This window comes from Vanellus vanellus (assembly GCF_965231255.1).
Source record: "Vanellus vanellus genome assembly, chromosome: 4".
Classification (NCBI taxonomy): domain Eukaryota; kingdom Metazoa; phylum Chordata; class Aves; order Charadriiformes; family Charadriidae; genus Vanellus; species Vanellus vanellus.
The window spans coordinates 2,491,537-2,506,693 of NC_138909.1; the positions used below are offsets into that span (position 1 = coordinate 2,491,537).

At 48.3% G+C, this 15,157-nt stretch overlaps 1 protein-coding gene across 1 annotated transcript in view; it reads left to right on the plus strand.

The window, feature by feature from the left end:
* Window positions 1-5,282: 5,282 nt before the first annotated feature.
* The window catches only part of SEPTIN11 (septin 11), a 95,385-nt gene continuing 85,510 nt past the window's right edge, over window positions 5,283-15,157 (plus strand). Inside the window, exon 1 of the mRNA XM_082483153.1 lies at window positions 5,283-5,333. Within this exon, the coding sequence (XP_082339279.1) occupies window positions 5,307-5,333 (27 nt within the window). The 5' untranslated portion in view covers window positions 5,283-5,306. The remainder of the gene's footprint in view (window positions 5,334-15,157) is intronic.

Here is a 15,157-nt window from a genome sequence, read left to right on the forward strand (position 1 = left end):
GCTCCGGGCTTGCCGGCTCTCGGTATTCCGCCTCGGTGCTCGGTGCTGCGCGTCGGTGCTCGGCGCTGTACTCAGGTGCGCGGCGTTGTACCCGCGGAAACCCGCCTCCTGCCGCGCCGGGCCTCTCCGCCTCCTCCTCCTCCTCCTCCTTCGCGGCCGGGCCACCACCCCGCTGGTTGCCTTTGCCCCCGGGTGGCGGCCCGTGGGGCTGCGCGGTTGGGGTGATAGTGGTGAGGAACAGGCGCCGGTGAAGGAGCGAAGCGGCGCAGAGGGGCTGGACGGCCTTGCTAGTGATCTGAGAAGTGCGAGGGTTACTTGCTGGCGTGCGGTGGGGAGAGAGAGCACTTTATCTGTCATTATGTCAGTGGACGGACAGGAGATGATGGGCACAAATTGAAATGCAAGAAATCCATTTTGTGTGTGAAGAAAAACTCTTTTACAGTGAGGGTGGTCAAGTAGTGGAGCAGGTTGCCCGGCAAGGTTGTGGTCTCCATCCTCAGGGACGTTCAAAGCCCCATTGGATGCAGTCCCACTCTTTGTGACCCTGTCTGAGCAGGGGGCTGGACCAGCCCCTCTCTAGAGGTGCCTTCCAACCTGAACCGCTCTGTGATTCTGTGACTTAGCCAATAAAGATACATGAATGTGATGTGGTTCGGGGTAGCTGTTATTACAAGCGTGTGGGATCGTAGCCATGCACGACAACCACACAGAAATGCCAAGAGTGCCTGAAGTCAAGTTATATCTTGTATCATCTCTGCACTGTGTGGCTGAGGTAGGTTGGACACGCGTTGTACTATAGTGGGGATCTAATGTTTTGTATTGCTAATGCTGTTATCACGAGTGTGTACGTTACAGCCGAGAGGGACGGATAAAATCAGTGCCCCAGTGGGCAAAGTGCCCTGTATACACCAAATAAATGACAGCCCCTGTCTCAAGGAATTGGGGGAGTAAATAGTGGGTGGAAAGTGTGGGGGAGAGGGTGCATTGTTTTTTTCTGTCTTACAGTTAGTAACGGAGGCATGGTGGGACTGACCTCAGTATAGCCTCCCTGGCTTTAAAGAGGTCTGGATCAGGCCCTAAGTCACGCTCCAGAAATCCCCTCTGCTGCAGGTTCCCAGGTACCCATAAATATTTTTAGCTGCCTGTCATCTAGGCAGCTGGAATGTCCCGCTGCAAACCCAGAAGTGTGTGCAACCTTCACACACCCCAGGCAGAGATTGCAATAGATGGTGTGTACAGGCTTGTGATTTCCGTTTCGGTAACACAAAACCTTAGGACAACTTTTAAGGTTCAAACCCTGCAAACACATGCAAGAGTGGGTGCGTGCGGCAGTGTTGCTCTCGAGTAAGCAAGCTACACAGGTCTGTGCATTTGGGTTGCTGACTCTGAACCATTAGTTTCTGCCTACATTATCACGCTATTTTGCAAGATAAATTGCGCGGTGGAGCTGCAGGACTGCTAAACTGTAACCTGTGGGGTGGTGGGAGCGGCCCTAAAGGAAACTTTAAAGTTTCTAGCTTGGAAGTTACAGTTTAGGCAATGTATCAGACAAGTCTTCCAGTGTGCCAAGATTTGGGTTGCCTGGCTGGCACAGCAAGAGAAACTGCACTCCATGCTCTGCTGCATCTTGCTTTTGGCTTTCCCTGTGGTGTATATTGTAGGCGAGTGTGGCACCCATCGGTGGTGTTCATCTGAGTAGGGTGCAGCTGCTGGGAAGAGGCTAATGCTCACGTTAATATTTTATTATTTGGCACGTGCTTTTGGTACAGTTCTTCAAGGCATAAATACTTTTCTCCCTCTTCTTCTGATGAGCCCTGAATTGCAGTCACAACTGTGTGTTTGATAGCAGCACGCTCTCAGCGGAAGCGGTTGAGATTAAATGAATGGAGTATAATGATATAATTGTGATCACAAATAAGAGAGGAGGGTAGCTTGCGAAGATAAAAAATCTGAGTAAATAACAGTGGCAACTGACAACGCTACTATGAAACTGTTGTTTTGGTTTAATGGACTAAGGCATAAGCAGGAGGTTTTCTGTGATACCGTATTTTCATTTTTAACACCTTGAGTGGCGTTATCTTACTATAAGTTTAGTTTTGACTTTTAAAAAATTGAGGTTTTTCTCCGGAGAAATGTCAGCTCTCACCCTATAAACTTTTTTCTTGAAGTTAGTGAAACACACTTGGGTAACATTAAGTGTTACCTGAAGTAGCTGCAGGACTGAGACCGGCACTGAATGCTGATGCCTTTGCATTGCTGAGGTTGGAAAAGCCTCCCTGAGCTCATTCGAGTGAAAAGGGTTGAACTAACGCGTCTCATTTGACAGTCACTACTGGCTGGGAGCGTGTTGCTAACATGGTAGCTCAGGTGATGGACAATAACACAGAGTTGTTTGTAACCTTTTTGGTTATGACTGCCTGTTGATACCCTTTGTAGGCACATGCAAAAAAGCCTGCTGAAAGGGTAGCTCACGTTGATTCAGAGGCAGACCAAATGCTGGCACGCGTCTCCTCCCTTACAGCCTGAGCTGCAAATCACATTTTGGGATTAAGGGGGTATAATGCTGCATCCAGGCAAGGAGAAGTGCAGCCCTGCTACCTGGAGTTGCTTCGTCACCTGCCTTACTCCAAGAGGTTTAGAGAGACTCTTGTTTCCCCTTATGCTCTAATGATTTACCCTGCCTGCAAATTGGTCACTTTTGGTTGTGGGTAGGAGACTTCAGAATGGCTGAATTTACCCTGGTCTTGCCCTCTTTGGGAGAGCTGGACACAGCAGGTCTCTTGAACCTTTGGGTGAAATTTGAGTAAGTTGTGCGTAGTGCTAATCACAAAATGGAGGCAGGATCAAGCATCACTTCAACAATAAAAAAAAAAAAAAGCCAACACTTAGTCTTGTAGCTTCCTATTGTTGTGCAAGAAAATGTCTTTAGGGAGCTATATACCTGTGTTTGTTTTTAAACAGGAGGTAAGTTAACCCAAGTTCTGTGTCTATTTGTGTGTTTTCTCATCCCGTGTCATCTGACATATTGCCCTGCAGCTGACACAAAAGGTTATTAAAGCATTGATGTGCCATATCTGCAGAATGATGCAAAACAACTTTGTAAAAATGGAAACAGTTCCTGCCGGGTCTTTAGAACGAGGGACTGGCAATTAATTCCCTTTGCACGGGTACCGATTTGTTAGCAGCAGTTACGAAACTTTCAGGAGCGAGGGGTCTGCTTCTTCCCGCTGAACACTAGGAATGCAAGGAGCTACGCTAGGTGACATGTAGAAAGACTACTGAACATTTCTTTGACTTGATGTGGTGTTTTTTTTTTTTCCCCTACTCTTTCATCATGAACAGCCATACCCAGGAAGGTCTGTATGCATGAGTATCGCAGAGAAAACTCAGCCACGGCTCTCCCAGCTTTGGGCCAAGGAAGGACTTGGTGAGTCACATTAAGGTTTTGCAAACACAGGAGATCTTTGCGTTAGTCAAGTTACGCTGATGCAGGAGTATCATGCATGCCTCTAATTCAGACAAGGAGAAGCTATGTCTGCCTCACCCACAGGTGCGATGAGGGCAACTCATTAGATATGATCATCATCAGGTTTCCACTAGAGGCTGCACTGGTCCGAGCACATTTCCCAGTACAGGCGCGCTCAGCACCTCCTCACCTGGAGCCATGTGTGCAGGAGGAATTTGCTAGAAGAGCAAGAACATGAGTCTAATATAGCAGCCTCCCTGGGAGATTAGCAGTAACGCCTAACGCTGTAGTGTAATAAAAGCACCGCGTCAACTATGCTTGCAAAATTTTACTGGTAGAAACCCCATTTGCATTTTTTTTTTTTGGTGTAGCAGCTTTGGTAATGCTGGCTGCACCTGTGCCCCGTTAAGGGCTGCCACCCCAGGTGCAGATCCTCAGCCCCAGGTGAGGCGCAGTGCCAGGAAGTGCTCATGAGCTTCCTTTCACTCCTCTTCAGTCTGGGGGCTGCAGGAACAGGCATAGCTCTCGAACACCAGCTCCCGAGTTTTTCCATGACAAAAAGCACTGTCAAAAAAAAAAAAAAATCTGGATTTTTTAGCCCTCTACAAACAGCAATGTATTTCTTCATAACGGCATAAAAATGGCTTTTGGAACGAAAAGGTAAAGGCTTTAGGTGGAAGCGTGTACAAACGGTAAGTGTACCACTGAGGTCTATTTACTTATTAACCTGGGTCGTTTACTTGCCGGAAGTGTTCTTTTGGCTTATTTGTTTTGATTCTGTGGATGTTCCCATAGGGGGGTGGCTCTGATATATCTGAAATTCATCGTGTCTTTTGTATGTGTGGGGAATCAGGTCCCTGTTTTCTGTAGCCTGTTGGGGTTTTATGCCTTGCAAAACGCTGCAGGGTCCTTCCTTCGTTGTTGTCTTGGTTGGAAACTCGTGAGCAGATGTGTTTAGACCGAAGACTTCCAACTTAGCAGGTAAAGGGGTATCATGCTCAACATCAGGATGTTGAGTGTTTTGCCAGCTGGAGCAGCAAGAAGCTGTGCTTCACTTCATTTCTGGAAATCCTTTACTGGGGTGGGAGAGCAACTGACCACCATGGCTGTTATTTGGTATAGCCACTTTGTTTAAAAATGGAGTATGGTGGTGTTTGGTAGGAGGGGAAAGCTCAGAGAAATAAGAGGAATGAGGTCCCTGCACTGTTATACGAGGGCGTTGGGGGCTCCCGTTGGCAAACAGCCCCAGCTGCGGGAGCTCCTGTCTGACTCCCTGTTACAGATATCTCTCTGCTGAATCCCTGTCCTCCTTCTTAACCGAACTGGTATCAGGAGGACCCTGCCAGTCGCTTGCTTGGCCCTCTTTTGGTAAGGGTCCCTGGAGCACCTGGGTCTCTTTCCTTTCAGCTGTCCCCTCCATCGCTGTGGACCTGCCAGAGTCCGAGAGAGTGACCCTTTCGGGTGAAGGGGATGGGTACCGGCGGCCGGGCTGGGGGGCAGCCGGGCGCCCCCTCCCCAGCCCAGGCGGGCTGTGGGGCAGAGCAGCGCGGCCCCTCCCGGGAGGGCCCTTCAAGAGAAGGATTCATTGCAATTACCGCTGGGGATTGACGGCAGCCCCCCGGGGCTCCGGCCCGCTTTCGGGGTTCCCCGGGCGGTCGCGGGGCTGCAGCCGGTCGGGGCGGCGCCGGGGGAGGGCCGGGGGGGTCCCGCCTCGCCGCCCGGCCCCTTTGCATTGCGCATGGGCCCTCCCCCGCCGGGTGGCCATGTTGCAGCCTTAGCAGGCAGCGCAGAGGCGGCGGCGGGCCGGGGAGCGCAGCGCACTGCACCGCACCGCACCGGGATGGCCGTGGCCGTGGGGAGACCGGCGGTGGGTGCGGCGGCGGGGAGGGAGCGATGCCGGGGGCTGCCGTGCTGGAGGACGGAGGGGCGCAATGCGGTGTCAGGGGCGAGGTGCTGGGGGTGAACCGCCCGAGTACGGCGGCGTGCCGTGCCGGGGGTCGTAGGGGTGCAGCGCCGGGGATGCCGCGCCGGGAATTGTAGGGGTGTACTGCGGGGATGCGATGCCCGAGGGGACGGCGGGCTTGCCGGGGCGCCGCCGGCTATGCCCGTCCCCCGGGCCGGAGGGGGCCGCGCAAAACTTTTTTCGCCCCGGTTTGGGGCCGCGGCTCTTTGTTGCAGCGGGGCCGGGCCCGGCGGCGGGCAGCTCCCCCCGGAGCCCTTCGCTTTGAGACGCCGGGGCTGGTCCCCGGGCTGCTCCCGCCGGGGCTGGGGCCGCGCTTGGTGGCTTGCCGCGGGTGTTTCTGCCCCGCCGATTCCCGTGGATGGGAAAACCTGGGAGTGGGGAGGGCTGTGCCTCCTGCAGGGTGGGCAGCCGGAGGGGCCGGGAAGTGCCTGCAGCCCCTGGGGGCGAGGCTTTGGGCGCTGGGCTGCGGCGGGCAACAGTCGTGGAAACCCCGGCGTGAAAGTCTTCAGAGGGGCACGACTGTTTCGCATCTTCCAGCGTGACCGTTTTTCTGGGGATGTGGTGGCCGAGAGGTTTTTTTACACCCATGTAGTGAAAGACAAAAGATGTCCTCTTTACAGAGAGAAAGCCCACAAAACCTAACAGATGCTGTTCTCGTGGAGGGAGGGGAGAAAGTCTCTCTTGCATCCAGCTTGCAGAAACGTGAATGAAACTCCACCATGACCAGACTGAATGCACTATTGTGCATGGTCGGCCGGGGGAGAGAGAGAGACTTGACCGGCTTCCCGGTAACTTTTTCAGTGCTTGCGAGTAAAACAGATGTTGCCCATGAGCAGAGGACTTGAATGTGGCTCTTTCTCATAATAAGAAAATGGTCTGCGCTCAAGATGTCATCGGGATGAGGCTGTTTCTTTTAGCATTTATTATGCGCTTATGGATCTGCAGGGGCTATAGGGTTCCTCTGATGTGGCAAAGCAAATGTATGGAGATGGAGTTAATGGTGTTACCGGAGGTGGGGAAGTTACGCTACTAAGCAAAATAAGAGCTGATGTTTGTTAACAGAATTTGTAAAGCTTCTTCTGAAATGATGCCTTGATCTTAAGGTCTAAAGCGTGCTTGGAAGTTGAGATTTGTTTTTCATCGTAATAGGATGCATTGAAATAGCTAATTCAGCTGGTTTTTAGGCAGGCTGAAGGGTATTGCCAAGCAGAGCTGTTTTGCTTTGTGTAGAGTAGCAACCTCACAACAGAAATAGGTTCGGGAACATGGCTTATTAGAAGAAGTGATTGCCGTTTGTTCTTGTGTATATGTTTTGCTTTATTTTTCTGTCATTACATTAAACTGATGCCGCTACTCAGCCCCTCACGTTTTTGGTTAATTCAAGTCCAGGAGCAATCCCAAAACAGCATCCACAGAGGGTGTTGTTCCGGTTAAACTAAGTTCATATCAGTGTGCCACTGAGTCCAGTCCAGTGAGACTGACTGCAGAATAGAGCATCCCTCAATGTGAGAAGCGTGTGGGAGAGGGAAGGATAAGGGCACTCAGCTACCTTGTAAGCAGCTGTGGGGCAGATTGTTCGTCCTCCAGAATCATTGCTTTTTGGAGGCGAGTTGTTTTATCTCACGGTGATAAGAGAAGAAAGGACAGTGGGCTGGTATCCAGTAGATTTTGGGGGTGTTTCGTCTCCTATACCTTCTTATCTAATCCTTTCTGCTACCACTTCGCATGTTGCTGTTGTGTTGCTGGGGGGTAGGAAGGAATTTGAAGAAATAGTTAATTATACGGTAGAGCAAGGCAAGGCTGAGGAACTCTTGCCCATTAAGCTTTCAACATAATAATCTTATTTTATAAGGGCCTGAGTGGTGTGTGTCGTGTTGAAGTGAGCATGGGGGTAGAATTAAAGGAAGGGGGAAAGAGGAAAAAAAGGAATGAAACAAAAAGCAAGCCAGTTTGACTTAAAACTATGATAACATTCCTGAGTCACAACCTTTTATGTCCTGGCAGGATATGACATTATGTTAATTGTAAAAGCATGCATAAAAAATAACTTCAGCGAGCTGCTCTGAAGTGTCTGTGTTTAATTGTAGCTGAGCAGGGTGTGTTTTGGTAAGATGGGCGGCTTTCATTTTAAGGCCCTGATCCCACAGATGTGAAGGCACATGTGTAATGCACTGCCTGTAATTTCATTTGACTTAATAGAGACTGATCTTGCTATGTAAATGTAAAGGCATGCATAAGCAAAGGTTTGGCAGGATTGGTGCTGGGAGCTGCCATGGGACCTCTCAGCTGATGAAAGCCATGCATGTGCTTAAACACACATCAGGGTGGAAGGATGCATATGGTCATCCGGGCTCCGTGTGAGATAAGCCACTTGCAGTCTGGAAACTGTTGAGATGTGCTAGATAGGTACACGTTTCCTTCTCTTGGGTTAATTCCCGTCATCTTGACCAGTGCTGGATGGTTTCTCGGTGGTTCAGAGCATGGAAGAGGGCTCTGGCCTCCCTACCTTTCTTTTTATTTGTTTATCCTAAATGTTTACAGAGTCCTAGCTTGGTGTACTTAAAGGAGCAAAACTAATGTTTGCTCATATGTATGCACTAATGTATACTCTTCTCCAAGTCAAACAAAAATTGATGGAAATGAAGCTGGAATACAAATTTTACATGGGAACCATGGAAAACATAATCTGAGATATTAATACAGCACAATATATTCTTCCATCTGTTTTACAAATACTTGATAATGAGAGACTGCCAGTTTCCATGGAGGGGAGGGAATGAAAGAGAGAGGAGAAGCTAGAGCGGGGCTAATGGAGCTGAGGACTCGATTTGCTTTGTCTTTCTCTGAGCAGCAGATCTACCACCACCCGCTGGGGTCAGCAAAAGCAGTGGGGCAGTGTCTTTGGAAAGCAACATCCATGTGCGCTGGTGAGTGGAGCAGGACCACCATGACCACTGATTTTTAAATAGTGAGATGAGCACTGAGAAAGGGGATACATGTTTGTCTCTGTGAGTGTTTGTGTGCTCTTGTTGTCTGGTCATCTTCACTGATGAAGATGCGACTGGGTGGGAGAAGAGCTATTGCAGGTGGAGAGCTGAGACTGAGAGGCTGGGGGACGATGTGGGTCAGGGGTGGACCCCAGGGTGGGGAGAGGATTGTCATGATCCAGGCACAGGTCAGTAGTGCCCTGGCTACTTTTCAGCTTGTCGCTTTCCAAGCTAATTGCAAGGCTGAGCTGTCCCTGCTGTTGGGTATCCTCCAGGGAGCATTGTAGGGCTGCAGGCACTCCTCCCAGTGAACATGGTGGTGTCGTGGACTTGGGTGGCACTGCTGGGGCTGCTGAGATGGCCAGGGGCATGGGTTTTGGCTTCCTTGCCTGCTTTCAGCTGCCAAGTGTGGCTTTTTGGGCCTGGCCTGGCTCAGCTGCATGTGCCAGGGAAACAGACCTGGGTGGTGCACACAGGACTGTATTTTAGTTGGTGAACTCTTCACTTCCTTTGTTCACATCTGTGCCTTGTCTGCAGTAGGAAATTCTTTAGACAATTCTTGTTGCTCCTGTTGTTGTTAACAATGGTGGGAACCTGCTCCTCCTCGCCTTGGGTTCAGCACAGCCTCAGTTGTGGGGCACAGCCCACCATGAGCTCAGGGCCTCGAGATTTTCCAGCGTGAAGCGAGCTGACCTGTAGTCAGGATCTGATGGAGATACTTGGAAGATCCTTATTTTGTGGGGATGAGATCATGGGGAATCAATTTTAGTGTCTGAGTAGTGCCTCTGAAATCACGATGGGGATTGATTAAGTAAGCAGCATGAATCTGAGAAGTAAAATATTTACTCAGCGCTGAGGCATGTTTTATATGTCCCCTTCCCACCCCTGCAGCCCCCGAGAGAGATGGCTTTACTGGCTGGCTGCCTGCTCTGGAGAGATTTGAGGGTTGTGGCTCTTTTTATGCCCTTGGTGTGCCTCTTCCTCTCGAGGTCATGCCGAGAGCATGGGCATGAGGCTGCTTGGTAGCCTGTGGCTTGCTTTGTAGGAGACATGCCAAGGGGACAGGGTCTCCTGTTGGCTTGGCAAATGCTTCTGCTTTGTCCAACCTCTCTGGCTTGGTTTGGCTCTAGGCTTCAGTCCGGTGAGCTACGGTGGCTCTTGCAGGAAAAGATACTGAAGCAGTTTCAGCTCAGAACAGTTGGGTGCAACCAGGTGATTTAAAAAGAAACACAGCACCACCACCCCCCAATAGTACTTCAAGCTTTTTTTAGGTACGCTCTCTAGCTGCCTTTGCTTCCAGCTCTGTGAACAGCTCTCCAGCCTACTGTAATAAGTGATGCGTAATAACGGTTCAGACAAACACCACGGTGCTGTTAGCATTCAGCTTTAATACTGGTGGAGGATGCTCTAGATCAGAGGCAGAAAACCAAGTTCAGGGTATTGCTGTCTTAGCCGAGAGCAGTGGTAACAAAAACTTACTCCCAATCATCTTGCTCCCTCTAAGTGCTAGTTTGCATGCTGCAATGTGGTGCATTCAGAGAGATGGGAATAAGAGATGCTCTTTTTTGGCCGCTGTATTACATCTGGATGCCGTTCCCCTCTCTACGCTGTGGTGTTTGGTTTTAATGTACATGGGCCAGGATTTGCAGGGGTAGCCAGAGCTTTTTTCATGCATGGCTCGGGCAGGTGTGATTAATGCGGGTGTAGGCATTGCACGAGGTGGTGGAGAAAGCTGTGAGAAGGAGAAAAATCTCCTCGTGGCTTTCCATCAGCAATAGCCAGCCCTTCTGCAAGCTTTCTCCCAGTGGCTGCACTCTCTGTTTGTCCAATATAAGCGATACCCGCTGCTGGTGTGAAACATGTAGTCCTAAGGCTATTATTGCCATTTCACTAGTAGGAAAAATATTTTGCTGAGCTCGGCAATTAAAAAGTCTTGAGCTATCTTTGAGACTCCTGATTTAAAAATACAGACTGTGCCTGTGTTTAGAGAAGTGGCTAAGTAGCCTTAGGATGTGAACTTGCAATTCGAGCTTTCGAAGTTGCTGGAAATACGGAGGACCTGAATCTTTTTCTTGCCAGCTTAGGCTTTTTGTGTTCTTTAGTAGCATCCCCCATAAGGTGATGGAAAAGAGCAAACTACGACTGGGTTTTCGGGTGGGGGTTTTTCTTTGTTTGTTTGTTTTGGAAATTCCTCCCCATCTGAGCTTTTAGCTTCTTTAGATCTTTCTATTATCTGATTGGATTTTCTGTTACAGTTTCTGCATCCCAGGTATATTTTCAGATGGGATTTAGTTGCTGGAAATATGTTATTAAAGTACTGTAATTGCGGGGGTGGTTGTTTTTTTTTTTTTTTTTTTTTTTTTTTGCCATATCTGGTAAAGAATACTTGGCACAAGCTAATAGGAAAAGACTTGTTTTAGAAACGTTTTGGTTTTGCCACAGATATCACCTGCTTTGCCAGCAGTGCCTGAGAACTGATTCCTGTGCGCAGTGATAGTTCTAAAAATATTTTTATTTTTGAAATTTGCATGTATCTCATGTATTTCATTCAAAAATTATAATAACCTCTTTCACGCGATGGGAATGGAAGAGGGGAGAAATAGTGTTTTGAATCCCGAGGGGGATCTTTGTAAGTGATTGGCAAGACTGTTTGGGGCTGACAGTGAACCTGAAGGTGTTCTGCAAAGTCTGTGGGTGTTTAGCTGGGGGTTAACTGGGTGCAATTTAAAGCATGATGTCCCGCATAAGCAAGAGACTCAAGAGAATCTATTTGCCAGACGTGTGTTGAATGCACCAAGTGTGCTAAATGCTGTACTTAAGCACATTACCGAGGCTTGAATTAAGTTTCTGGCAGTCTGGTGGTGGCAGCCTCTGTTTTTGTCTGTAAGCAGAATTAAGGTGGGAGAGGAGCAAGTTTGTTAGACAGCTTGCTTGGCTCGCTCGGTGACAGCGTGAGCTCGTATTTCCCTCTTCCACAGGGCAGCATGGTGACTGATTCCCCATGAAGTACAAGAGCACAAACTGCATTAGAGCTCAAATTGTGAGTCTGCTTTTATTCTTTCAGATGGAGGTTCCCACTTGTAGCCACAGCCAAATCTTTGCATTTTAAAGCACACAAATCATCCCCTTTCAGACCCTAGGAAAACCCATCTCCTCCAATCTGAGTCAGCCTAGGAGCTTTTGGCAGCTTTCAGACGAATGAAGAATAGCAGGGTGATGGTCTTGGCTTTATTTTTCCAGGACAAAATTTGGCAGGCAACAGCCTAGCTTGGAAGTAAGAAATGTACAACCTGGAAAGGTGAAGGTATCTGGTTATCATTGATGCTCGTTCTTGGCATCTCTCTGCAATAACGTGGACTTACACACATCCTCCAGATGTGTGTAGGAAATGTACAGGGCTGCCAATAAAGAGGTTGTGCATAAATGTAGTTGGATTTTCTTTTTCTGGCTTCTTTATATGATTAAAGATCTTTATTTGTTGACTCCTTTTGTTTTAATCAGTAGAATTAAATTTCTTGGATATCTGCAGAATGAACCTAGAAACAGCATGGTTAGTGATATTTCAATAGTCTTTATTTTTGTTTTGTTCAGAGTGTGAGATGTCAAGATTGATGTTTTCAGAAACGGCTGAAGTAAATAACTGGAAACAGTTCTCGTTTATTCTCAGCTTTCACGGCTAAAAGATTGGGTCGTCATACTGTGAGCAGGTATATTGCTAGCTGTAAATGCCAGCAGTGATTACAAGGCTTAACGCAGCTGTCTGGGACTGAACATGTGCACAGTCCTCAAATCTTCATGTCAAGACCCCAAGAGGAGCAGGGATTTGCCAGATCATCTGGTGACTTGCTTTAGTGGTAAATCACACCACCTAACCACCACATCCGTTGGCTGCTGCTTTTTCTTCCCTCAAATCTGTTTTGTGTCCTGGTTGAGCCACAGCAGGTCTTATTGTGCCTTTTCTTTCTTGGTCAGTCATGGAGTTCTGTGCTCTGAACGTTTTTTGCCTGTGCGTAAGCGCAAGGGTGTAGACGTGAGTTGTTGCTGTTGTTGGTTTTGACAGAAGAAACAATGAATCAATGATTATGCCTTTGTTAGCTTCCAGAATCGGAAGATCAAGTTTTTAGTTACATTTGAAAATGGTTTCCTTTTTTTCCTGTATACTGTATGTAATTTCCAAGCCAAGAAAAATCCTTAATGCTTTTAAATAAATGCTTTTCTGCCACAAAGTATCTTTTATCACAGAAAATGCCAACCCAGTCTCATTCTTTTTCATCTATCTCATTAATATTGAATACATGGCGCTCTAATATGGCAGCCAAAGCAAAGCAGAGAATTTCAGCTAATATCTGACAAAGGCAAGCTGAGATTAAATGACATCTGAGTGCAATCTGCTATATATAAAGTAATTGGCATTTTCCAGGAGCATTTGACCTAATTTACGGTGGGTTTTTTTTTTTCCTCCCCCAGCCTCCTCAAATCTGTCTTCAGAGGTTGGTTAGTCATCAGGATTTCCGAGCCTTCAGCCTGCTTTTGAGAAGGTGCTTGCTGCCTGCCAGGCCTCGGAGCGCCCCTGGGGGTGCGAGGCGCTAAGCGTCTTTGGGGAGCAGGTTGTCGGGGGCCTCGGGGTGCTCCCCTGGTCGGTGTCAAGGCTGATGTGCGAGGGGTTCCTATAGAGACTGGGCACAAGAAGTGTCAGAGTTACAGTGCTGCCTCTGCACCAGTCCCGGCATCTGGAAGATGGCGTTTCACTCTGCCGGACCCATTGCAGGAGTCATGATATGAGTCTTTGCCCAGAGTCCAGAGGCAGCTCTCCTGCCCGCCTTTGAGTGAGCTTTTGCAGACTGGTCCTGTCTTTATCGCAGGCCTAATAAATGTGGAGGTCTTGTGGGGAGTGGGCCGTTTTGGTGACTGCAGCACAAGTCCCTGGTGTCTAGTGGAGGTGGAGAGTGGCACCAGATCTGGGACCTGCTTCACACTGGGGGGAACGTGCCTGTAAACTCTCTGCCTTGGCCCTGGGCCAGCTCCTCAGCGAAGCAGCGGTAGACCCTTCCTGATGCTCTGAATTACAAAGAAGCCGGGCTGAAAGCTGAAACTAAACAACTTCTCGAAGAAGTGCCTTACCTTCCGGGATGCACAGTTGATGGTGACTGAATGATTTAGTTGGGTTTCTGATATATAATTGCCAGAAAGTAGTAATGTCAGGGGACCTTGAGTTTTGTGTTTCCAGGTAGCTGAATATTCTTCCTAGTGAAAAGCACTTTTGCTATTCAGCATTTGGAGTTATGCAATTATTCATTGTTAGATCATTAATTACGAGAGCCATGTGGGATTAGAGCTTGTGTGGTTGGCATGCTGCGAGCGTTTCGGCTCCTGATTTGCTGGGTGGTCTTGGGCAAATACCTTCATTTTTTTCGTCTGCCTTTTTCTCCAACTGTAAAGTAGATGGTTGTTCCTTTGTTTTGTAAGGTGCGAGGCTGTGATCAATGAATTAATAGCATGGCCGTAGTCACCTTTACGAGCAGCCTAGCCCTATTGCACCAAATCTAGGGAGATCTTGTGGCACAGAAACATTACCGGACTAATGCTTTTAATTAAAAACACTTTCAAGAAAACAAGTATTTAAATAGGGTAATATGCAAGTTATGTTTTCAAGGCTATTTAACAAGTAATTTCAATAAGGAAGAAGGTTTTAGAAGTGAGCGGTGTGAGTAACTCCACTGACCTTGTTTCTCTGGGTTTACGTAAATGGAATTGAGGGCGATTTTCATGTAGAGCATTCCTGAGACATGGTGAGTTTCTCTGTTGTAGGCCAGAACCACTTAAACATCAAAGCCAGAGGTGTTTTGGTTTTGTTACTTAAACAAAAACATTATTTTAATTTGTAGTCTGCCGTGTGACTACGGTCTGTCACTGAACACGGCCACGTTTCCCCCCCGGTTTGGCCTTGCCACAAATGGAGCTCAGAGAAGCAGCTTTTCCATGGGATGTGCGTTAATTGGTTTTGATATAACCTAAGGAAAGCAATATTTTTTTTTTTATAGCCTAACCAAGTAACCTGATGATTTCTTCCAGCGGGACGAGCCAGAAAGCTAGAAGTATAAATCCAGGCAGGCTAGCTGGGATACAGCTTACGTGCAATGAAGGGAAGTGTAAAGTTCACACAGGCTAAAAAATGGTCAATGTTTCTGGCATGAAACAGGTGGCTGATTCCTATGTAAAATACATGGTAAGAAGTCCCAAGAGAAGAGCATGCAGGTGCTGTCCCCATCCACATTAATTGCAGTAAATGCGTCTTTTTCTGGACTGTGTATGCTGAATTATCTTGGCAAGTGAATGCTGTTCAGGATAGGGTACCTGGTGTTTCTCGTCTGATGCAGTGTCTTGCGGAGGAGGGTCATGGCCCAGCATCTCGGGGTTCGGTGGGCTGAATGGTAGGAGGGAGGATGGGGATGGCTGGATGAGTGCTGCCCTCCTGGCTCCTATACAAGTAGGAGTACTGTGCAAGTCTGTTTCTGAGGTTTATGTTCCAGTTTGCACCCACTGTGTGCTACTGAGTGGCCCACAGAGACGTAAGTAAAACTATTGCGCGCCCAATAAAGGGCTGGTTTCCTGCCTGCATTGACTCTCCTGGGGTCAGCATGCCCTGGCCTGCCGCAGGACCAGGCTCCTGTGCTGTGTTGGTACTGTGGCATGCAGAGTGGGAGCATTGATGCTGCAGGTACAAACCCAGCTCTTTCTCCT